This window comes from Gobio gobio, assembly GCF_949357685.1.
Source record: "Gobio gobio genome assembly, chromosome: 12".
Taxonomy (NCBI): Eukaryota; Metazoa; Chordata; class Actinopteri; order Cypriniformes; family Gobionidae; genus Gobio; species Gobio gobio.
The window spans coordinates 36436214-36463023 of NC_137105.1; the positions used below are offsets into that span (position 1 = coordinate 36436214).

Consider the following 26810-nt stretch of genomic DNA (forward strand, 5'->3'; position numbering starts at 1 on the left):
GTACTACTACTACTACTACTACTACTACTACTAATATTGTACATTTAAATATACAAATAATAATAAAAGAAAATGAAATATTTGAAGAAAATATTTAAAATAAAAACAAGAAGGGGTCTCCTCTTCTAAGAGACCAAGGTATCTTATTATTCCAACAAATTGGGTCTTTTTATTTTTTATCATAATACATAAAACATAATATGTTTTCTATAAAAAGTGGGCAGTGAATGAATCTTTGTCTCCAACCAATAAGACATATTTTCACACCAAACTCACTCATCCATGTCTTTATGGACCATGTTGGAACAGGAAGGGGCCATCCCCAAACTGTTCCCACAAAGTTGGGAACATGAAATTGTCCAAAATGTCTTGGTACGCTGAAACATTAAGAGTTAATTTAACTGGAACTAAGGGGCCAAGCCCAACCCCTGAAAAACAACACCACACCATAATCCCCCTCCACCAAACTTTACACTTGGCACAATGTAGTCGGGCGAGTCTCCTGGTAACCACCAAACTCAGATTTGTCCATCGGATTGCCAGACAGAGAAGCGTGATTGGTCAGTCCAGAGAACAGGTCTACACTGCTCTAGAGTCCAGTGGCGGCGTGCTTTACCCCATTGCATCTGACGCTTTGTATTGCACTTGGTGATGTAAGGCTTGAATGCAGCTGCTCCGCCATGGAAACCCATTCAATGAAGCTCTCTATGCACTGTTCTTGAGCTAATCTGAAGGCCGTTTGGAGGTCTGTAGCTATTGACTCTGCAGAAAGTTGGCGACTTCTGTGCACTGTGCGCCTCAGCATGTGCTGACCCTGCTCTGTGATTCTACGTGGCCTACCACTTCGTGGCTGAGTTGCTGTTGTTCCCAATTGCTTACACTTTGTTATAATACCACTAACAGTTGACCGTGGAATATTTAGTAGTGAGGAAACTAATGGACTTGCACGGGTGGCAACCAATCACGGCACCATGCTTGAATTCACTGACTTCCTGAGAGCGACCCATTCTTTCACAAATGTTTGTAGAAGCAGTCTGCATGCCTAGTGCTTGATTTTTATACATCTTTGGCCATCGAAGTAATTGAACACATGAATTCAATTATTTGGAGGTATGTCCCAATACTTTTGGCAATATAGTGTATGGGTACGTCTCAATCAGCTCCCTAGTTCAGTAGTCAGGACACTGATCAGGGAATCAGTCCATGGACTGACTCCCTGATCAGTGCCCTAACTACTGAACAAGAGAGCTGATTGAGATGCACCCTATGTCAGCTACATCACAGTATTTGGACAAAAGTGCATTACAAGGGTAGCCTATATATTACGCAGAATTTTAAAATGCACTTCTCTTATTTTATTGGGTATGCAGTATTTATTTGGTAATAACCATATTTTCCTGAATGTTATCTGACCAGAACCCCCCCAAAAATTTCACTTCTGTAATTAAGTTTCGAGACTGAGAGAGTTGACGGATAAATTACTCATGGGCAAGGGAAGCTTTCATCAAACATATTAATCCACTTGATATTGCCGAGTTAAATTCTGGACAGGACATTGGTAGATATTCATAAAACTTTGATAAGATAACAGATTTAATTGATCAACAACAAAAACATTTTTATTAAACCATTTATCAAAAAAAGATTGATCTTCTTGGCCTATTTCTAACATTAATATTATTTTTTTTTTAAAGGGAAAGCTGTGGTTGTAAACCAATTTCCAGGCTAACAGAGCTTGTTGATGAAATCTAGCCAATTTAATGAGTAATTTAGCAGTGGAGTAATTACATTTCAGCATATCCACAGCAAACTACTTTACTGCTACGATGAGACAGCACAGTGGGCGGCGCCTACGGTACGGAAGCCCGTTGGTGACATTGAGCGAAGTAGGAAGCGGTCTTTGACTGACTTCTGTGCATGTGTAGTGTTAGCACGTTTTGATGTAACGGTTTCATAATTGTGGATATCTGATAACGCATGTCTCAACTGAACTGAACGAATGTATAGGTTTTAGACTAACGCGTTTTTATTCCTTTATGTTTATATTTTTCTCTTAAGTTCTTGCGCAACTAACCAGTGACCAAGGTCAAAAGTTCCTTGACGTGGGACATTCCACCGGTGTATGTAAGGGGTCGGAAATCTATGAACACATGGCCGGGTTGATCAACTTTGAGGACGAACAGGAGGTCAAGCAGTTCCTGGATAATTTAGGAGTGGAGTACAGCTACCAGTGCCACCGGGAGAAAGACCCTGAAGGTTGGCGGAAGAGCGCTGTCCCTCTCGTGCTGGTGCTGAACTGCTCTCATAGCAGCTTCATATGATCCCCACCTCTGTTTCTTCTGTTTCTAGGGTGTCAGAGGTTGGCGGATTACTTGGAGGGTGTGAAGAAGAACTATGAGGCCACAGCCCAGGTTCTCAAGCACAACTGCGAGGTGAATGGCTTCGGAGAGAGCTGCTATAAGCTCGGGGCTTACCATGTCACCGGCAAAGGTAAAGCCAGTAGAGTTTAGGAAAAATCCTTCCCACGAACGAGTATTTAGTCATATTAAAATACTGTATAAAAACTGTATTATTAAGCATGTTTCTATTGCCAAGATAGTCACATTTTTTAAATGCTAATCGCATAATTAAATTTCTGTCATTATTTTGATCCAATCCTACACAGAGAGAAAAAGGGTGTCAAAATGGTACCTTTAGGGGTACAACAGCTTGTCACTGAGCAGTACTCTTAAAAGGTCATCTTTGTACCTTTTTTACTCCTAAAAGGTGCATATTAGTAGTACAAATTAAAGAGGATAAATACGTACCTTAAGGTACTACTATGAACCTTTTTGTGGTCATTTTAAAGGAATAGTTCACCCAAAAATGAAAATTACCCCATGATTTACTCACCCTCGAGTCATCCTAGGTGTATATGACATTCTTCTTTCAGACGAATCCAATCAGAGTTATAATAAAAAATGTCCTGGCTCATCCAAGCTTTATAATGGCAGTGAATGGCTTGGTGCCCGCGCAAGTCTGAATCCCTTTTTCTCTGTGTGTAATGACATCAAAGAACTTCCTACTGGATAAACAAAAATTCCACTTGGTTAATTCTTTTCAGAATTTTAGTTCGTCCTTCACTATTGAAACTTAAATGGTTGTAATTCAAGAATGCCTTGGAATACAGACCTACATTTGAAGAAGACACTCAGCAGATTATAGCTGAAGTGAAAAAAGCACTTCAAACAAAGAATGTATGAAAAAGTTATGGAAGTTTAAATTTACTGTAAACTAAATGTACAGTACTAAATATTTTTTATTGTATATAAAATATATATTTTACAAAATATTTTTTTACTCTAAAATGACTATAAAATCAAATCCATGTTTACCCAAGTTGTGTTCCAAATTAGAAGTAGAAGTTCCCAAAGAATTTTGAGATTGTAAGCTTTCAAATGATACCTAATTTATGACTATTACTAAAATATATGATATAAAAAGGCGATTAAAAAAAAGAGCACCAAGCGTCTCGCCAACAGGCAGTGTTGTAGTCCAGTCACCAACTGTCGAGTCCGAGTCGAGTCTCGAGTCCCAGTGTTCCGAGTCCGAGTCCAAGTCCGAGTCACCAAAGAAGAGTCCGAGTCGAGTCCAAGTCGAGTCACCATTACCTGAGTTTGAGTCCGTGTCGAGTCCCGTGTTCGAGAATACAGAAAAAATACAGAAAAAAATGTAATATTGTGATATATTATACAATTTACAATATTTGGTTTTCAATTTATTATACTTTAAATTATCATTTATTTATGTGATGCAAAGCAGAACTGTTTCCAACACTCATAATAAATCAGAATATTAGAATGATTTCTGAAGGATCATGTGACACTGAAGACTGGAGTATTGATCCTGAAAATTCTGCTTTGCATCACAGAAATAAATTATAATTTAAAGTATAATAAATTGAAAACAAAATATTTTAAATTGTAATAATATATCACAATATTACATTTTTTTCCCCCTGTATTTTTGATAAAATAAATCCAGACTTGATGAGCAGAAGAAATTTCTTTCAAAAACATTACAAATAGTAATGTGTCCAAACTTTTGACCTGTAGTGTATGTCATGTCGGCAAATATATTTGAAAGGTTGTTTATTGCTGCTTCCATAGACACCATTGTGTATTTTACAAACTATAAATGTATTGTTTTGCTATAAATGATATGTATTTAAATATCTGAAATCTAAAATAAACATAAACGGGATTAAGCGCTGAGCGCGTCTGTCTTTGGCTCAGCGCCAGACATTGCAGAAAGCACAGTTTGAATCTGGCAGTTATTGTCACGTCACTGTACATTCGCTTCACTGTACATCGTCGACGTCTGATGCCAAATAGGCAGACATCGCCCAAGCCTAGCTTCCTCTGTTTATTATCATATATGCATTAGGCAATAATAGTTTTTTTTTAAGCTAATGTTAGCCAATGGAAAGCATTTTACTTACTTTTCTGGGTGCATCCGTGACAGATGTCTGTTAAAGTTGTCCCAGTCTTTTCCTCAATTGTGCGATTACACACACAACATTTAGCGCTGCTCTTTTCAGCATTAGATGCAAAATCCGTGTAGGCGAACTTCACGACAAATGTCAACATTTTATTCCGCGAATAATGCACAAGAATGCGGCGTAAAGTGAGTGACGTCAGTCAGTGAGTGTGTTGTCAAGCAAGGAGAGCCAGCGGTAGCAGTGTCTGTGAGGGAAAAAAATAGATCACGGCCGGTCTTGGGTAACAACTTATATCAAATTTTGATAACCTATTTAGTCAGAAACAACGTAATTAATTTGATGAATGCTCAAGTGCGATTTTATATATCCTCGAGACTCGAGTCCAAGTACGAGTCATCAGTCCGCGAGTCCAAGTCGAGTCACGAGTCCAGAGAACGGAGTCTCGAGTCCGAGTCCAGGACTCGAGTAGGGCCTACTCCATCACTGCCAACAGGACGGTGATAGAACTTTTGTTTGAATATATATATATATATATATATATATATATATATATATATATATATATATATATATATATATATATATATATATATATATATATATATATATATATATATTAATTAGATATTCAGTTATTATTCCTTTATTATTTTTGACAAAGCAAATCTGTTGTAAATTCCTGTTTTTTGATTATTTTAGAAATTATTTTAATATTACGCTTTATTTTCATTTTCAAAATATATGTAAATCATATAAAATATAAAATAGTATATAAAATAGTATATATATATATATATATATATATATATATATATATATATATATATATATATATATATATATATATATATATATATATATATATATATATATATATATTTATATATATATATATATATATATATATTTTTTTTTTAAACATTCTATTTTTGTTATAAAAGTATATATATATATATATATATATGTATTTTAATGATTTCAAATTATTTCCTTATGATTTTTGGCATAGAAAATATGTAGTAAATAATTTTTAATTGCCTACATTTTTTTTAACTTATATATATATATATATATATATATATATATATATATATATATATATATATGTTAAAAAAAATGTAGGCAATTAAAAATTATTTACTACATATTTTCTATGCCAAAAATCATAAGGAAATAATTTGAAATCATTAAAATACATATATATATATATATATATATACTTTTATAACAAAAATAGAATGTTTAAAAAAAAAAAATATATATATATATATATATATATAAATATATATATATATATATATGTCCATATTCCAAATATATAACTAAATTAAATAGTCATTATTTATATATATATATATATATATATATATATATATATATATATATATATATATATATATATATATATATATATATATATATATATATATATATATATATATATATATATATATATATATATATATATATATATATATATGTGTATATATATATATATAAAATGAAGATTATATATTAAAATTATTATTAATAATGTTAATGTTGTATAAAATGTTAATTGATTAATGAATATTAAACATTTAATTCACATCAAATTTACATGAAAAACAGAATGTAATCCAGCTGTGTACGTTCATTTCCTGACAGTTGTGATGTCAAAACCCAGAAGAATAATTCTCCACTGGCTTCCTTGAGATTTTCCTGTGGGTTTTTATAATGGGTTTTTCAATTTATGAGTAAAATAAGGTCTGTGGTAAACATAAGTTGATGATATACTTGGACATTTTGCTCTACAAAATAAATTACACACATCCATACCGTGAATTTTGAAGCTGTTATGTTTGTTTTTGAAAACACATGTTTCTAATAAGTAACTAGATTAGAATGTTTGGGGTGTGTGTGAGTGTGTGCAGTATACCTTGTACAACAAACGTTGTACATAGGAAAATCTGGAGGGAACCAGTGAAGAATTAGTCTTTGACCTCACTCTATTAGCAACAGCTTCCACAGCTGACATTTTAACAACTTAAAACTTCTTGTGACATCAGGTGGTGTGACGGAGTGTTTAAAGTCGGCGTACTCCTGCTTTATGAAGGCATGCAACAGCAAAGGGAAGAAGTCGGTGGACGCTTGTCACAACGTAGCTCTGCTTGCCCATGACGGGAGAGGCATGGAGGGGGGTACTGACGCAAAGTTGGCTCGACAGTATTACGAGAAGGCGTGTGAAGGCGGTTTCGCCCCCAGCTGTTTCAACCTGAGCGCCCTTTTCATCAAGGGATCTCCAGAGCTGGACAAAAACATGTCATTGGCTTTAAAGTATGCCCTGCGAGCCTGTGAGCTGGGACACGTGTGGGGCTGCTCCAATGCCAGCCGCATGTACAAACTGGGCGATGGGACGGAGAAGGATGATCAGAAAGCAGAGGAGCTGAAGAACAGAGCTAAGGAACTCCACGGACAGCAGAAAGAAAGGCAACTAAAATTTGGGGAGTGAGATAACATAACAATGACTTTTTTTTTTTTTTTTCAAACTCAATTATTATGCCTTGCTGTATTGATATCATGGATATAAAAGCAGCATAAATAATGTTCATAAATAAATTCTTCGATGCTGTTCTGCCATAACTGATTAATGTCTGAGAGTGATTTTGTTCATCTAGGTTGATGTTATACAGAAACTGTAAGATAATCTAGAAAGTGAGAGTTAAAATAGATGTATTATTAGAGATTATTTAAATTATTCTACTATTCTCCGTTGGTCTGAATTAGAATCGAATCCATGGATCTCAGTAGCTTTTATTTATTTTACCAGGTGCTGTACGTAAAAATGGCCACTAGATGGAAGCATACTCAAGCGAAATTGAATACGCACAGCCAAAACTGAGGGTTTCTGGCAAACTTCTTATCTGCTACTATAGACTGCAAAGAACATTCATTTCTTCATTGACACAGACTAAACATTTTATACTTTAAAGTGTCCACTTCATTCCCTTCAATTGAGTCTGCATATACAATGGATTTTGACTGCATATCAAATGTTCACTTTTTTATTTCCCCCTCTCTGCCTCCTTTTAACAGTAATATTTGTGTGTATGAAAACACCATATCATTGTTTACAGCATTACTATTCAGTGTCATCCAATTTCCGTACGAATGAGCCTAATGAGGCGGTACTCAGTGAATCAGAAACATTCATGACCACCACTGACCAGTGTAATCTCATTCCCGAACAAATGACTCCGATGAACCGATTCTTTTCAGTGAATCAGAAACATTCAGCACGACCTCTGTCATCGGATTCCCGAACAAATGACGGATGAACTGGTTAATTTAAGTATTAAGTAAATTATTACTTCTTTTTCATTCTTAACGAATGAGCCAATAATATTATCTTACTAAACAGTAATTTATTACTTCCTGTCACGTAGTCTCTGTGGTTTTAGTCCGTGGCAGGAATCTGGCATTCACTAAAACTTGTCCAGATTTTTTTTGTAAATATAATCTATTCTGAAGCAATATTCTTACCAGTGTCTAATCAGCTTTGACATATTTAAATATGCCTCTTTGTCATATTTGTACCTTTTTATAAAGGGCATTTTTCCATAATCGTATTAAATATAGGATATGCTTCAGATTTCCTTTTATATTCTTAAATTTGATCTATAAATTAAATTAGAATAAGACACTATAGGCTGTTACCAATCAAATTAAATAATTTACACTGAAAAATTACAACTGCATTAAATAATGTTAAGAAATTATTTAAAAAAAAATTGTAAATACAAATAAGAAATGTTGGAAAGATGAAACTAAACTGCCAGTAGGTGACAGCATGTGACCGTCTTAATGAGCGAGTCATTGAATCGATTCGTTCAAACGGCTGATTCATTCAAGAATTTGGTGGTCGTTTACGAATAGGTCATTGAATCTTTGATTCAACTGATTCATTAAAAAATCATTCAGTAACACGCTGTTGCTGGGAGATGCGTTACGGTTCTGCTGTGATATTTGTTTGGAACTATTTTCACTGCTGAAATAGAACAAAAACAGTCCATATTGCATCTAAAATGTAAGTGAGTTAATGTTAAATAATTGTTTATGGAACTGGCGTATGAAATCAGCGTCATTTTCAGTCATGATGGTATTCAGGAAAACAACACTCTTGTTAGTGTACATTCTAAAAAAAAAACGGTTCTATATTGCACCAAAAATGGTTCTTGGCTCGTAATCATAGGGGAACCTTTTTTAGTGCTATATAGCACCAATTTTGGTGCTTCAGTGGTTCTTCAGCGGTTCTTCAGAGGTTCTTCAGCGGTTCTTCAGAGGTTCTTCACCGGTTCTTTGACTAAGGTGCTATATAGCACCTCTGAAGAACCGCTGAAGAACCACTGAAGCACCAAAATTGGTGCTATATAGCACTAAAAAAGGTTCCCCTATGATTACGAGCCTTTTTTTTTTAGAGTGTAAAGTTGCTTAACTGTATCATATGTTATAAATATAAGAACTACACAATTTTAACCGTGTATGTTAACTGAGTTTCTTTGTATGAGTGGCGCTCATTTGTTTTCGATTTTCTCCTCGAGAGGCAGCGCGAGCGTCAACAGCGCAACCTTGTCAGTTCGTTTTATATGACCCACTATCGATCGCCACTTACACTAACTGAATGCAGAATCATTATAGCACTTTGGTGATTCCCTAGTTATTTTTTGTTTTGACGTTTTAACCAGGATACTTGTCAGTCGGGCAAGTAAAATAATTTTTCACTTGCCCCTTCAAAAAATCAGGACAAGCGTTAATGTCGAGCCCTGCGTGGTATTGTATATAAAGTAGGGCTGTCAAAAGATTAATCTCGATTAATCGCATCCAAAATAAAAGTTTGTGTTTACATAATATATGTGTGTGTACTCTGTTAATTATTATTTATATATAAATACACACACATTCATGTATATATTTAAGAAATATTTGCATGTATATACTGTATATACATTTATATAATCTATAATATATATACATATAAATGTTTTATATATAAAAATAATATTTTTTTCTTAAATATATACATGCTTGTGTGTGTATTTATATATAAATAATAATTAACAGAGTACACAGACATATAATTATGTAAACACAAACTTTTATTTTGGATGCGATTAATCGCGATTAATCTTTTGACACCCCTAATAAAAATAAATAATGTCTGAATTAAGTTCAGGTTATAAGGTTACTATACGTTTTGTTATTGTGTATAATAGTTTTTGTATATAGTTGTATTAAATATATTCATGTATTATTGCTGCCTCTAAAAGATCTGAAAACTCAACAAAAGTCAGTGTACCTTTGGCTGGCAAGTAAGTTAGTAGGCTACTACTTACATTTTTCAACCGACTCCTTGGGACAGAAGTTACAATATTGCAATTTCTCCAAATATTTAATCCTTAAAAGTATTAAAAACAATAATTTCTGGAATCGTTAAATCCTATATTGCCATAGCTATGATGCTCAGGCAGTCTTCAGCTCCAATGGCACTGCAGCAGCAGAAGCAGACCGAAGCCACGCCCTTTCTCAGCTGTTCTCCAATAACGCAGCAGCAGCATCAGATTGAGCCAGTAGCCCCCGCCCATTTTACTCTATCCTCCAATAACACCGCAGCAGTATCTTGACTGAGCCCGTAGCCCCGCCCGCTGTCGGATCAACGGACACACACGCACATTTGCCGCTCCTGCTGGAACATAACAGGCGCGCGGCTGTTGTTGCTTTATAATTGTTTACATTAGTTTGCTGAACCATCGCGTGCAGCACGGAGTAACGGTCACAGCATCCCCGCGCAGGAGTTAAGCACGGAAGGTGAAGCGGTGAGTTTGACGCCTTTCAGTTGCTGGTGATGCGCAGTGTGAGGTTGTGAGCGGGATGTTAGCTAACAGGCTACAGCAGTTACGCCTATGATGAGATTAATAGCGACTGGAGCCGCTCTGACCGGCGACATGCTGTTAACGGACTGGAGATGCGACTGTTCAGGAGGGAATTCATGTGCATGTGTGTGTCATGCGCCGGCTACATGTAGTTGGCCGACTTTTGCCTGATAACGCACGGTTCTTCTGAGAACAGGCTACGCTTTCGCGGCTGCTGTACGTGTGTGTGTAATAATCTGCAGGATTAAGTTTATTCTCGTGGTTGATGGAGGTGGATCACTGCAGGATAACGGTTGTTTGTCTGGAGGGGGTTTCACATGCCCCCCCACCCGACTCGGGGTGTGTCACACACACACACACACACACACTCTCTCTCACACCAACACCAACGGTGGTTAATTTCACTCCCTTGCTGCTTCCGAACAAGCTTATTTCTTCCAAAATCCTCCATGGTAACCATATTTTCTGCCAAAATACCATAGTTACCACATTGACTACTTCAGAAGTGTTATTGGTCACTACTGTCATCACATCACATAAAAAGATAAACAATTCTGACACCGTTTTAAAGAGATCCCATGATGTTTATGTAGTATGATTTATTTTACAGTAGTTGCTGTAGCTGTGTAGCAGCTATTTGTATTTTGGTTGTAACTATGGTTACCATGATCAAGGCAATATATGTTTAAAAGTTTTTTTTTCTCCATAATTTCAAAACAAAAATAAAAAAGGCAACAAAAAAGTAGAGTTTTTTATGATTCATATCATTGATTACCGAACCTATGAACTATATTTTTTGCCCCTATTATTATTATTAGTGTTAGGGCTGGGTATTAAAACATATTTCATGATCTCTAATCTAATCAAACTGTTAATTATATAACAACAGAGCCCAAACTATTACACTTAATTTCTATTTATTTTTTTAAATATAAAAATCCACACACGAAAAAAAAAAAATACTGAGCATGAGTTGAGCACTACAGCATGAAAATTGTATATTGTTTGAATTTCGTGATTAAAATGTACAGAATTTGAAAGTTGTGACTTGTGCTAATTATAAGTGTGTTACAAAAGCATCTGATGCCCAAGATATCAAATAGTTGGCTGTTCACTATGTTCTGCGCCACTTCAAATGTGTTTATTCTGGCTATGCTTATAGTTTGTATAAAAGTTGTCGGTCAATATACTGAATCCATTCAGAGTCTTTCTGTAGTAAAAGATGTTAATTACATCTGGCTCAGCACTTATGGATCATATATGGAAATGAGGCAGCCTTTCAGGAAGCTTCTGTCTGAATAGAGCACTGTTATATGATAAATTCACTCTAAATCAAAGCCATGTTAAGTACCGTAAACCAAAACTGTAATGATCAAAAGGGGATATTGGCCTGTAAAATGTGACTTAAACACTGGGATTTTGATACAATATGCTGGGTTATGACTCTTAAAGGGTTAGTTCACCCAAAAATGAAAATTCTGTCATTAATTACTTACCCTCATGTCGTTCGACACCCGTAAGGCCTCCGTTCATCTTAGGAACACAAATGAAGATATTTTAGTTGAAATCTGATGGCTCTGAAAGGCCTCCATTGGCACAATGCACGGTTCACTCCCAAGACCCTTAAAAGGTACTAAAGACGTCATTACAAAGTCTATCTCACTACAGTGGTTCTAAAATAACTTTATGAATCGGCGAGAAAAGTTTTTGTGCGCAAAAAAACTTTAAATAACGACTTATATAGTGATGACGATTTCAAAACAAGGCATCATGAAGCTTCGAAGCATTATGAATCAGCGAGTCGATTCAGCGGTTTGAATCGCCAAATTTCAGCAGTTTGGCGGTTTGACACGCAATCCGAATCATGATTCGACTCACTGATTCATAACGCTTCGAAGCTTCATGATGCCGTGTTTTGAAATCGTCATCACTATATAAGTCGTTATTTAGGGGTTTTTTGCGCACAAAAACTATTCTCGCCGATTCATAAAGTTATTGTAGAACCACTGTAGTGAGATGGACTTTGTAACGACTTCTTTAGTACCTTTTAAAGGTCTTGAGAGGTCTTACGGGTGTCGAACGACATGAGGGTAAGTAATTAATGACAGAATTTTCATTTTTGGGTGAACTAACCCTTTAATCAAATGTGTCACTACAGGTTGGTTTCATTGACCCATTTTTATGTGGTCCAGGCTCTTGATGCTTAAATGCTCTGATCAAATACTTTGGTGTTGTCAGAAACAGTGCATTTTAGGGTGTGTTGTGTTCACACTTATAGTTCAGTTCGCTTGGTTCAGACAAAAACAACAACAACAACATTTAGTCCTGGTCCGCTTAGCGTTCACATAAAGGGATATGTTCACAACCTGATCCTGGTTGTCTTTTATTATGTATATTTCGCAACGGAACTTACAGAATATCCAAAACAATGCTGTGTGCTGGGCTAAATGTACTCATTGTATGCGAATAGCCTACATGTGATGGCATTTTGACCAGCTGAGAACTTGTGAAGAGCTTATAAAATGTTTAAAGTAGTTAAAACAGCAGCAGGAATCCCTCCATCACACACAAACTAAGATCTGCTTCGAGGAGACAAGGTTCTGATGCCTGTGCCGAACTTTGATGAGCAACATCATGACTATGACAAGAAAAAACACATATTCTTGAGCATTCTGTCCTATAGGGTCACATCTTGTGACATCATGTCCCGTTTTCGGTTCGTTTACATGTCTTTGGTCTGTGTTGCGGTCATATTTCATTCAAACCGTTTATTTGGAAGTGGACCGAGACCCATCTTTTTCAGTGGTCTCAGTCCTCTTATTGGGTGCTCACCATGGTTCGGATAGCAGCGTTCACACTTATTCAAATGAACCACACTAACCAAGCAATCACACCAGAGTTATTTTTAATCAAACCAAACTTGTCAAGTGTGAACACTCCACTATTTTTGAAAATAGGCTAATTTTCCAACTCCCCTAGAGTTAAACAGTTGAATTTTAGCATTTTTGAATCCATTCAGCCAATCTCCGGGTCTGGTGGTATCACTTTTAGCATAGCTTAGCATAGATCATTGAATCTGATTAGACCGTTAGCATCCCGCTCAAAAATGACCAAAGAGTTTCGATATTTTTCCTATTTAAAACTTGACTGTAACTGCCAAACACCTGCGTAGAGTGTTTCTGGCCTAAAGAAGAAGTATAAATGTCTTTGTGTCCCTCTGTTAATCAGGTCACAACTGTATGCAAAGGTTCAATTTCCTTTGTTAAAAACAGCTTTGGTTTTATGAAGCGAGTTATAGATGAAGCGAATCTGCCATTGCTTTAATCCCCATTACACTCCCACTGTTGCTTTCCTTCTCTCTGTCTGTATGTCTGAGCGCTTCCTGTCTCTATATAAGAAAGCTTTGTCCTTTTCAAATTACTGCAAGGCAGATCCTGGTGCTGCTTCGAGCTGAAACACTGCTCCAGTGCAGCTGTTTCTTAGATGACTGCAGGTGGGATTCCTTTCCCTTTCTGTCTGTTGATCTCTACCTCTGGCTTCAATTTGGTCTGTACGATAAGAATAGTCCAGGGCCAGTGTGAGGGACTTTCAGGTAAGGATGCACAGTATATTATAATGTTTATTTGACATTATTATTATATTACAATTTTTTTTTGTTATTAGTAGTAGTAATATTATTTTTAATATTGCAGTGTCAGTCGGCATAGAATATTTGATTGTGGCAGCCTTTTTTGTATAATTTAATAATAAAAAAAATGTTTCACTGTTATTAGAACTAATTAAAATAATCAAAAACCCTTGAGCATTATAATGATAGACTACTTATATAATATGCACCGGTCAGGCATAACATTATGATCACCTTCCTAAAATTGTTTGTCCCCCGTTTGCTACCAAAACAGCCCTGACCCGTCGAGGCATTGGCTCCACTAGACCCCTGATGGTGTGCTTTGGTATCTGGCACCAAGATGTTAGCAGCAGATCCTTTGAGTCCTGTAAGTGAGGTGGGGCCTCCATGGATCGGACTTGTTTGTTCAGCACATCCCACAGATGCTCGATTGGATTGAGATCTGAGGAATTCGGAGGTCTCAAAATAATCGTTGTTGTGCTCCTCAAACCATTCCTAAACCAAAGGACGCATTATCCTTCTGAAAGAGGCCACAGCCAGCAGGGAATTCTGTTTCCATGAAAGGGTGTACAATGCTTAGGTTGGTGGTGGTACATGTCAAAGTAGCATCCACATGGATGACAGGACCCAAGGTTTCCTAGTAGAACTTTGCTCAAATCATCTCAATGCCTCCGCCGCCTTGCCTTCTTCCCATAGTGCATCCTGGTGCCATGTGTTCCCCAGGTGAGCGACGCATACACACCTGGCCATCCATGTGATGTAAAAGAAAACGTGATTCATCAGACCAGGCCACCTTCTTCCATTGCTCCGTGGTCCAGTTCTGATGCTCACATGCCCACTGTTGGTGCTTTCGGCGGTGGACAGGGGTCAGCATGGGCACCCTGACTGGTCTGCGGCTATGCAACCCCATACGCAACAAACTGCGTTGCACTGTGTATTCTGACACCTTTCTATCAGAACCAGCATTAACTTTCTTGAGCAATTTGAGCTACTGTAGCTCGTCTGTTTGATCAAACCACACAGGCCAGCCTTCGCTCCCCTCGTGCATCAATGAGCCTTCGCCGCCCATGACCCTGTCGACGGTTCACCACTGTTCCTTCCTTGGAGCACTTTTGATAGATACTGACCACTGCAGACCGGGAACACCCCACAAGAGCTGCAGTTTTGGAGATGCTCTGACCCAGTTGTCTAGCCATCACAATTTGGCCCTTGTCAAACTCACTCAAATCCTTACGCTTGCCCATTTTTCCTGCTTCTAACACATCAACTTAGGGGTGCGCCGATCGATCGGCAACTGATCTCGATCGGTCGATAATCGCTTTGGGATGATTGATCGGCGGTCTCCAAAAAAGCCGATCTCATGAACCGATCGCATGCTGACGACACATAAAACCCGTGCCTGCCGTGAGAGCTAGGGCATGATATGCAGCGACACCGTCTCATTCTCTTTCCAGCGCGGGTAAAATAATTATAATGCTGAAGGTGAGGTACAATTCATATTTCTATATTAAATAACTTACGCAGTCATTTGAAAACGTTCTGTGGGACGCAGGTTCACAAACAGCACGCGTGAATCACCTCTCACCTCTCTCCCTTTCAAAATGCTCAAATGGCTTCACATCAGCGCATCTGCACTAAAATCGAGCTGCACAGTTGACACAGGATTTGCCACTTTGCACAATCGAGGCAGTGTCGCATCGTCACTAAAATTTATCATTTGCATTTATTTTTAAGTCTTGCCAGTGTTCAAACCGCACTCGCGCGCACTGTCTGGAGACACACACACACAGGCCATCTCACAAAAAGCTTGCGAGTACAAATTGCGCTGAAATGGTCAGATACACACAAATGTATGTACTGTCTGAGTTTCTCTTTCTTGTGTTGTTTGATGAACCTTTATGACACTCACTGCTCTTGAATGACTACCTTTTGCAACCTTAAGTGTAAGGATTAATCTAATTTAATTTATTCAGGGAAGACCAATATTAATTTACATTTGATTTCTTATTAAATGTCTTTAGTATTTCTTACCTCAATACTAATGTTAGACCTACCTGAAAAATTGTTTTTAAAAACAAAAATGCACTGCATGATCAAATATTTAGGTGAGATAATTATATACATTTATTATATACATTTATTTGGGAAAGATGGCCTACAGTAGCCTTAAGTTATCTCATTTTCTAAAATAAACACTTGGTGGTTCTTCAAGATCTTGATCTTGGTTAATTTAGAGTTAGTTTAATTTCTACAAATGGTGCAAACTCTGCAAGATTATAGATAAAAGATTGCCATTCCCCTGCCATTCTGTGATCGGCAGTGATCGGCAATCGGCAGATCATGATCTTGGTGATCGGTAATCGGTGATCGGCCCCAAAAAATGCTGATCGGAGCATCTCTACATCAACTTTGAGGATGAAATGTTCACTTGCTGCCTAATATATCCCACCCACTAACAGGGGATGAAGAGTTAATCAGTGTTATTCACTTCACCTGTCAGTGGTCCTAATGTTATGCCTGATCGGTGTATGATACTTATAATAAAAATCCCAACTTTAGTAAAGGGACTCAAACGAATCATTTTAAATGAGTAGTTGTCCAAATTTCATACTGTAGATTATAATGACGTGTGACTCCTAAATTCTCTACACATCACATCAAATTCACTTTGACATTCACATGAATTTGTTAATTCATATTTTTTTAATATTTATATCAGTAGGTTTTTGGTTATCAACCTTAACATGAAAATAATTATTGCCGAATAATGAATTCATGTTGCCATTGGGCCTTGGAAGCGGCAACAAACCAGCGCCATATTTTACAGCAAAAGTGTGTTTGTGAATTTAGACTGTTTTTAGTATAGTTTCAATACATATATAGTTTCATAATTTATTTTTATTTTTTAAAGAACAAAAAAAAGTTACAGTCGAGAGAAAAACAATAGGCAGGGAAAAAAATGAGTAGATTACATTTGTGAAACGGGACCCCCCTCTATAAGGGCCTACCTCTCCTCAGTGTGTGTGTGAGGATTGTAGATCATGTTCTGCTTTGCTTCCCTGCTCAAATGACGGGGGTTTTCTGAAACTCAAGATGAGCCTCGCAGGATGGGCGTGTGTGCAGTCGCTCACTTGAATGAGGCCTTGTGTTTACATTTAGTCCGTAAATGATTCTGTAATGTGCGTACATCGCTCTCCCTTGCATGTGTTCTGTGTTAGAACGCCACATAATGGTGTGTGTTGTAGGGAGAGCCAGAAAGGATGTGTATTTTAAGCTACAGGGTCATTTGAAGCCTTTTTCCTAACATCTGTTGGGTTAACAGGCACGTGCGTCTGTCTCTGTGGCTACTTCTGCTCTCGGTCGTATAGGCTGTGATATAGGTTAAGCAGGGTGGCTCTTTAATTAGTCTAATGATCAGGGCACTCGCTAGACATTACGACAGCTGTTTCATTAGCCTGTCGCACCCCAGGCTCCCTGTAAATTAAGAACTGATCAGTATTTTCACAGGACGTTGTTTAATGCATTACTGCTGTGATTACGAAGTCGCACGAATGGCTGCCGTTTCCATTTTCATCTGTAAAATTGGCTTTTGTGAGCTGGTCATTACTGCAACTGTGTAATTTAGAGGACTGTTCCGAGACCTGTAGTTATGCTAACAGATTATAGAAGTTCCTTCTTGAGTGCTTTTTTATGGCTGTTTCTCAGGAAATGTTTGAAGCGGTGGCAATGCTACTCTTTTTATGGTATGTTGAAGCTATACTTTGCATAGAATAAACAGATCAATTTTGAAAGAAAAAAAAGTATAACGGAAAGTTAAGAGGAGGACAATATCCCACAAAGCAATGTACTCCATCTTTCATTGCCACTGAAAAAATATAAGGTTAGTAATATTTAATAATGCTATTTTATTGAATATAATATTACTGCTTTTACTAGAGATGCACCGGTCGACCGTCCATCATCCACGGCCAGTTTTTGCTCCAAACGCACGAACGGCAACCAGACATTTTTTGTTTTATATTGGCTGATCTCTGTTGTAGACTTGTACACAAACTGCATTGCAATCATTTTCCGAAATGTCATTTGTTTGGAAATATTACGAAGTCTGTAAAGATGACATTTAACAGGCCAGAGACGGGACACCCTGAAGGCGGACGCAAAGAGGAAAGGAGAGCACCGAAAAATACATACCAGCAAACTCACTGTTCATGATGCTCAAAATATTGGAAGAAACATATAAATATTGAATTGGGGGTGGGGGTTTATGAATGCATCTCTGAAGGGAACTGACTGTCTTCAGAAAAGTTTCAATGGCATTTTCTTGTCCATTACCTCCGTATAATGCCTTTTAAAGTAGTGTTATAAGCGCGGCGCTGATTTGTGTACAGAGGTAACCAAGGAAACGCTATATCGCTGCGGTTTCATAAGCGCCACCTACTGTCAGAGAGCGAGTTTGCATTTTCATTCAGTCCATCTGCTGTTTTTGTTTTGTGCAGGTGTGTCTTCTTATGTAGCATAATTTCACAAATCTAAAGTCAGACCATTCTGTTTTTGCTTTAAACAAATTAGCAACAGGTAGTGGGATCAGCCCATTTGCTTGTAAAAACTAAATCTGAATCGGCCCTGAAAAATCATGATCGGTGCATCCCTAGCTTTTACTGTACTTTTGATCAAATAAATGCGTAAATATAGCCTTAAAGGATTAGTTCACTTTAAAATGAAAATTACCCCATGATTTAGGCTACTCACCCTCGAATCATCCTAGGTATAAACTAAACTAAAACGAAATATGATTTTCTTCTTTCTGATGAACATACGGGTTTTGAACTGCGAGAGGTGTACTTTTTCTGTAAGTTGAATACGGAAAGCTTTCTGGTGGAAATATGGATATTTTTCTTATCAATTTGCTTCGTTGAGAAGGCCGTTATTACTTATTACACCCCCCCCCCCCCCCCGCACCCATCTCAATCTAGAACCCTGACTATTTAAAAAGCCGCGATTTTAGAATGTCATGTAATGCGCTCATCTAGACGTTCATCTAGCACACGTTTAGTTTACATAGAAAAACAACAAAAAAGTAGTGCAACGGATATTGAAAAATGTGTTCTGTGTGAACGGCCTCGCATAGGAGTGTACCCTGTCACCGTAAACTGACCTGTCAATCATCGTGTCACAGATAGCAGACAAGATGATTGATGATTGGGATGCAGCAATAGATTATTGGTCTGGTGATCTTTTGCACACTGTTCAGTATGCAGTAAGCAGCACACTAGTGTTCAGTACTAATGTAGTCATGGCCTTGTTTTTTTGGGTATAGCAGCAATCATGTCGCCTGTTGTATAACCGTTGATTTTTTTTGTAACCGAACTCTCTGAAACATGCAGGCTTTCAGTCTTGTTCTCAATTGATGGGCTGTAAGTAGTTTCCAGGGTAACGTGAGTGCCAGTCATGCAGTTGGCCCAGAGAGGAAGTGAGAGGTGATGAGGACTATCAAGAATGTCTTGTCTGTCTGCCACAGTAGCGGTTGAGGCTAGTTACTAGGGGCCCATTTGACCTCACAAAACACTTTCACGCTGATCTTAGAGCTTCTTTGTCTCATGATTGTCATGAAAATTTAAAGTCCCTGTAAAGGCAATTCTGAGATTTGTTTCTAAACACATTATAAATGTTAGAAATGTATTGCTGAAACACATTACAAAGACTGTGAACTATTAAGTACTGAATTCAGAAGCTAGACCGTTAAACAGTTTTTCACCGTTGCTGTGTTCAGGATTTTCTGGGCGGGGCTAAAACGGTGGCTCGATGACGCACTGGAGCCACCGAGCCTGGCTCCTCCCCTAACACGATCATAACTAGAGCACATTCGCATCAGTTCGATCGCGAGTTACTGTTAGTACTGTTAGTTACTATAGTCAACAACTTGCATAACAGCTTACAAAACAAAAACGATGAAGAGGTGGATTAATTTTGTGAACAGCAGCCTTGATGGAGAGCTGAGGATCATCACCGACACCTACCTCTGCAGTGACTTTACACCGGATCGTTTTACAAACTTTCACCGGAGACAACTGGGATTCACTGATAATCCGCTGCAGAACCGACTATCCCCCGCCCAGGCCTTCATCCTCCCGTCCCGCCGACATCTGGTGCGTCGTGATCATAGACGCTCGTGATCAGTGAGTGTTGTCTTGTGTGCTACTGCCGCTTTCCCGCGAGTGGGCGTGGTTTCTGCGCCGACAGCGGACACACCCCCAGCGTTTGAGAGCAGCGAATGCTGCTCTTTTTTTCAGGTGTTTGATAAGCTATTTTATGTACTTCCCGAATTTTTTTATGATTCAAATTTGGCTGGGTGGTTAATAACACATTTATCTGTGGTGTGAGGAACTCAGAACCCATGTTTAGTTTTGACTTTACAGGGACTTCAACTTCTAAAATTCTTGTCATCTGTTTTTAACATTACAACTTAAAGCCCTGTCCACATTAAGTTTGCTGGAACAAAATCACACAAAATACAAAGCAATACAATACAAATAATAAATTTGTATAGTTTAACTTTTTATTTTATTGTTTCAAAAATTAGCTTGTCGCTAAGCTAACATACTCTACGTATAAAACACACGGGACAAATACTATAATGGTAAATTTTCACAATTTATTATTCGTTTTCTATTAAAATGTTAGCAAGTTAAAAAGCTAACTATACTTCTAATAAGCATAAAATACACAGCACAAATATTATGTAAATACATTTTTTAATACATTTCTTTCGAATGTTAACATGTCGCTAAGCTAACAGTACATTAAAAAGCATCAAATGCACAGCATAAACATTGTGTAAAATACACTTTTATGATTTGCATTGGTTTATTTAAAAGTAGACATTTCAAGCTTTCTAGTAGGCTATAGATATATTTCTCTTGTTTGTGAGGCAAGTATATGCTGCGTATTAAGATAGCACACATTTATTTTTTTATTTACTAATACAATTTTGGTCAACTAATCCTTTTCTCTTAGCATTTAGTGGACAATTATGGGGGAGCTCTGATTCTTTTCTGTATTCACATGTATTAATTTAGTAAACACTTTTAAAAATGACTTACAAATGAGGAACATCACAAAAAATGTCACGTAGCCAACAATATTCATAGTATACAATGCCAGGTTTATTAGAAAGCAAGATTGAGAAACAAGCTAGAGCAGAAACAAAGAGAGAAGAATTGGATTTGTATTTTCATTGGGCTTGCTTCAAGTCATTATTTGCTTCTCCATGAAGGAAGAAAAATGATGCCTTAATTTGTTTGAACAATCTTACAAATTAAGTTATGTTTTGGAAGAGTCTTTCGAGTCGAGAGAGCACCACATTAGGTTTTGGAGCAGAGCAAGAGTCTGAATGCTTTTCCCTGTACATCATCCGTTTAGTTTAACTCTGTTCTAACACAAACTGAGTTTAAATTATAACATATGGACTGATGACGCCGTCACTCAAGCAGCTGTCAACGGCACATTCACGTGGTCCCCTGAGGTTGACCTCCTCAGGCACTGCTAACGTCATTTGGCTGTACCTTTTATTTGTTTGTTCATTCAAGAGAGCACTTACAGTGGCATGTGTGGGTGCAATTTATCTATAACCTTTCATCTACTTTTTGGTCACCTTGTATGGTCAGTTTGCACGCATGTGAGAGAGAGGAAGAGCATGTACTTGTGATCCTAGTTTGGGTATGTGTGGGATCTTGGCTCTTTCATATCATCCTCTCTTGGGATGGTTTTGATCAGTGGTTCTCAGCTGGTTTTGCTTCAGGATCTAGACTGTCCCGTGACCCAGTCACTACAGACTACTACCCTCTATCTGAGAACAACTGGGTTTGATACACCCTATTTCAGTGTTGTGTGTCTGTGGTTGTGGGAAAGGCTAGCTGCGTAATACGGGAGAATAAACCTCATTGGTTCTTATGGAAGCTCAAACGTGCTGCGTAACACGGGAGAATAAACCTCATTGGTTCTTATGGAAGCTCAAACGTGCTGCGTAACACTGGAGAATAAACCTCATTGGTTCTTGCTGAAGCTCAAACGTGCTGCGTACAAGAATGAACCTCATTGGTTCTTGCTGAAGCTCAAACGTGCTGCGTAACATGAGAATGAACCTCATTGGTTCTTCTCTCACGTCAAGTGAACATGCTTTCGTGTACCACAACTGATGTGTGCGTTGATTAATGTTTATATGTGAATAAAAGCCTAAATTCAATCTGTTCATCATATATAGCGATCATGTCTCTTCAGAAAATGTGGACTAAATTCATGTGGATTAGTTTTGCGATCTCTTTATGAACTTTCTGAAGCGTCAAAGTGTCAGTTGCGTAGTTGTCTGGAGGGATAGAAAGCTCTCAGATTTTATCAAAAAGATCTTAATTTTGTGTTCCGAAGATGAACGGAAGTCTTACGGGTTAGGAACGACATATAAGTAAATAACTGATGACAGAATTTTCATTTTGGGGTGAACTAATCCTTTAATATTAAAAAAAGGTGAAAAATTATGTATTTTTTAAATATTTAAGTTTTTGGGGAGCTGCCCAAAATGACAACCTAAACTAAATTAGCCATGCCATGAAAGAGTCAAATTATCTGATATCTATAAAGGCTTCATCATTGACCATTTCCTGTTTTTATTCTTCTTCTTATGTTTCTGCATTCTGGTCACACCACATCACTTTGATTCTTCTGACAAAAATTATAAGCAGTGAAGCTGTTTTTTTTGTTGAAATTGAAATGAAACTTAAAATTTATGAAAGATTTAAAAAAAAAATCAATAATTCAATAATTTTAATAACTTATCTTTATCATAATGTCCTGACATTTTTTTTACTTTACATCTAAAAATATTAAAATACATTTTTAAATTCAGAAATACATAATATAAAAGGCGTATTCATGTCATTCTAAGTATGAATTGTATTTGTAATATATTTTTTAAATAAATTAATAGATCCAGACAAATAAAAGACCAGGTATCAACCGTGTGTGTGTGTGTGTGTGAGTATGTGACTGTACAGAAAGCAATTTTGTTGACCTATATCTGAAGCACCAAGTGAAAGAGATTGATGAAAAGAGAGCAGTGAATGGCTATTTACATGAAGGCTGTGCTGAATTTCACTAATTTAGGTCAAGGCCACAAAAACTGGTGCTTGCTGACTGCAGCGATTGTCATCAAAATGCAAGCTTCTCTTTCAGCTCTAAGACAAGATGTTTAGGAAGAGATCACATGAGTTAACACTTAAGCACAAACCATGTCACAGTTGAGCAAGCTTGCGAGAGCGAGCTTCCCCTCTCTTACCGCACACACACACGTGCTCTCTCGCAGCTGCGTGGGGCGTGTGTTTTGGCGTGCACTTCAGAAGAATGGGAGTGCCTGTAACGGGAGGGTTGCTCTTTCTTGTTCTTACTCACACACTAAGAGACACGTCAACTTTGACCCACTGTCATCTGTCCTACATGGAAACAAAAACATCTTGTATTGGACTTCTGCATTGGGGAAACCGCAGTACATTGCCTGTTATCAACAAGCAACATTGGCGCCATTTGTCTTGGTTTTTTTCTTTCTTTCTTGGTTTCTTCTGTTGTGCATAATGATAGGCATAGTCCCAGGTGACATACCCACAGACTGCACACAGATCGTCATGAACCGTTTGATGCATAAATACTGTGAAACTATAGGCTCCAATGATTGGCTGACTTTGATATTGATGGAAATCCAAAGTGAACATTTTTATCAGTCTAGGGCCAACAAATTGCAATTCTTTCAAATAAAGAACGAAAGATCCACACTCGCTCGTGTCTTCTTTAGGGATGCACCGATATGAAAATTTTGGACGATACCAATAATTCTTTATATTTATAAGCTGATAACCGATATACTGTGGTTGATAAATCTAAATCCAAATTTTTTATTACAAAAATTCCTGATAACTAAAGTCTCACCATTAAAAGCCATGTTCCAAGCACACAATTATAATGTTCTGATTCTAATTTTATGTAGCCTGTATGACAGACTTGCGCTGCACATGTTGTAGGCCTACTTACAGTGTTTCCCCTACAATGTATTCACAGCGGCGCAGCGATCAGTAATATCACAACATTCACTTACACACTTTTAAATGCGCACTTTTATGTCATTCCAATTAAAATTATTCCGATTGAAAGATTGGGTGGACAGTTTACATGAGATGTTATCTAAACCGATCACATGTGCTGACTTTCAATCAGAATCATTTTGCGCGCACAGTTTGTCTGCCGCATCAGATTCGTAATGTTGCCAGTTATAGTAACTGCGATGTTCTGTGTTCGTAATTTTTATATTTATTTTACATTTTTGATGTTATCGTTATCAATCCGATAAGAAAATTGTACTGATATATTCAAGCCGATAAATAATGTGTTTCCTTTAGGGCTGTAATCAACCAACATTTTTTGACTAAAAATGACGTTAGGGAAAGAAAAACGTTAAATTAATTAGCTGCACACTGTGCGCAGTACTTGGTAGCCTTGTTGTCTGCCTAAATTAATTATAAATAAACATAAAAAACTAGTAGGCTATTTGCAGTACATTAAATCGTTTTTGACCTGATTATTTTGCACTGAAATGAGTCTGACACACGAGTCTGTCGGCTCTGACACCGTTGCATCACGTGCACCTGCGCAATATCATACCTATGATTTCCGAAAATATAGTTCTATGTTGCCAACTAGTGATATCATCACAAGAACTTTTGAGGAATATGCAACATAATTTAGACAATTGTTTTTGTCACATGTATTATAATAACTGACAGACACTATCATTTCAGCTGCTCTGTGCAGCTCGAACATATAGGAGACACGAATAGACTATTAACGTAAAGCTTTTACTCTTAAACACAAAAGGCATGTCCACTTTAATAAAAAAAGAATATTTATTAAACAAGCCAGATCAAGAGCAGAAACGAAATAAAGTGCATAACTGAAAAATAAAGCATAGGCTCAACTAATACAAACAGTGGCCACAGCGCATCGCGCATTATGCTCCAAATAAAAAATAAAATAATAAAGTGCCCAAATCCAATAAATAATACTAGAAATAAATTAGCAGTTTGCAATATAATAAAAGGGACGGGGCAACTCAAAACAGATGGGGAAACCTAATGCAGACAAGTTAGCTTACCGTTTTTAGGTGATATGACATGTTTGTCGTCGAGCTGTGATATGCAAACTGTTGCTTGCAAAATTTGCATTCGACTTTTTTCCCATTTTCTATTTAAAAAAAAAAAAACGCTGCCACACTGCCGATGTCTTTGTTGACATGGTAGAAGAGGACTGACTAGGAAAACGCTCTCACAATTAAATAAATAATAAAACAGCAAAGTAGCCTACTACAATCTGTCTCTCTTCCCCAGTGGGTTGGGCTAATCCAAAATAAGTGAAAACAAGGGGGGTGTTCTGAAGACAAACTGTTACCTGTGAAACAGGGGTGCTCTTAAAACACCCCCATTAGCAATTAGTGCTTTCCACCTGATGAAATGAACGTGGCAAAACTGATCAAATGAACGCGGCAAAACTAATGAAATGAACGCGGCAAAAAAACAACCAATCAGAATTTTGGTCGAGCCAGAACGTATCGACTAAAAATCGACTAATCGACTGGGAGATTATAGCCCTAGTTTCCTTCAGCTGAGACACTTCAGATGTGCTGTTCGCCATGATGTTTTTGAATCGCTTCAAATATGATTGGAATCACTTCGAAAAGGAAAATACAGTTATGTGCAACATGTGCAGCACAAGTATATAGGCTACATTAAATTATAATGAGAACACGACTGTAAAAGAATGTTGTGTTTCAGCGCATTTGTTGAGGGAAGAGCGCGTGCGCATCCACGGAGTTACACCTTCATGACAAGTACAGTCAAGTTCGCTAGTGCATTCGCAACCTTTTGTGCCATTGTAAGTTGTTATATTATATTTATTCTAGGGATGGGCATTTTTGTCAATTTCTCATTTCGATCATCGATAGGTCTCAAAAACGAGTACTTGAGTAATTGGGGGCGGGGCATGTGCAGGGGGCGGGGCATGTCCGTTATTGAGATAATGAAAACTGTTATGAAAATGGTTGTTGACAAATACAAACGTGACATGAAAACAGGTATATGAAAACATGAACATATAAAACAAAAAATAACTGCTTGAAATAACAACTATGATGCATAAATGTCTTTGAAAAAGAAACATCTTTATAAAAGGACTCAAATAACCAAGTCAGTAATATCGAGCATTGTCTTTGAGCTGAAACTGTGAAATAACACCACCCTGCAGAGCTTGCTAGCTGGTTAATAAACTCAACCAAACGTACCCTATATCAATGTTAATATGAAGATTATTATGAACCTATTACGACATAAATCAACACAAAAGGACGTGAATGCGCACGTGAACTTCAGCGTGCTAGATTTTACAGGCGAAGGGTTTGAAACGGAACATTTTGAATGCGCTCTTCCCTTAACCACGCTGATACACGGACAACGAAAGCACACAGAAACAACATTTTATTAAAATCCTGTTCTCATTATAATGCTTTGACAGATTGACTCTGCACATCATGCACTTAATTGTATTATTCATGATCGAAGCGTTTACAGACATCACTGCGCGTTTTCAAACTCATAACGAAAAACAACTTTAAATGAACTAGGTCTACTGTTAAAAAAAATATGAGAACAGTATAGCACTGCTGCATTACTAATGTCAATGATTCTGAGAAAGAAATAGCCTA

General features: G+C 37.3%; 2 protein-coding genes across 3 annotated transcripts in view; both read left to right on the top strand.

Annotated features, from left to right (window-relative positions):
* Positions 1 to 1870: 1870 nt before the first annotated feature.
* Positions 1871 to 7105, top strand: coa7 (cytochrome c oxidase assembly factor 7). Its single transcript, XM_079831192.1, has 3 exons — positions 1871 to 2256; positions 2350 to 2490; positions 6529 to 7105. The coding sequence occupies exons 1-3, from the start codon at positions 2151 to 2153 to the stop codon at positions 6969 to 6971; spliced, it is 690 nt and encodes a 229-aa protein (XP_079687318.1). The 5' UTR covers positions 1871 to 2150; the 3' UTR covers positions 6972 to 7105.
* A 3045-nt stretch (positions 7106 to 10150) lies between these two features.
* Positions 10151 to 26810, top strand: part of ralgps2 (Ral GEF with PH domain and SH3 binding motif 2) — a 160034-nt gene continuing 143374 nt past the window's right edge. For both annotated transcript variants that reach the window (XM_079831193.1, XM_079831194.1), the window contains exon 1: positions 10151 to 10332. The gene's annotated coding sequence lies outside the window, so the exon portion shown is untranslated. The remainder of the gene's footprint in view (positions 10333 to 26810) is intronic.

Coding starts and splice junctions, on each gene's coding strand:
- coa7 (XM_079831192.1), top strand. CDS start 2,151: ATGGCCGGGTTGATCAACTTTGAGGACGAACAGGAGGTCAAGCAGTTC. Junction 2,257..2,349: donor CCGGGAGAAAGACCCTGAAG/GTTGGCGGAAGA, acceptor TTCTGTTTCTAG/GGTGTCAGAGGTTGGCGGAT. Junction 2,491..6,528: donor TTACCATGTCACCGGCAAAG/GTAAAGCCAGTA, acceptor TTGTGACATCAG/GTGGTGTGACGGAGTGTTTA.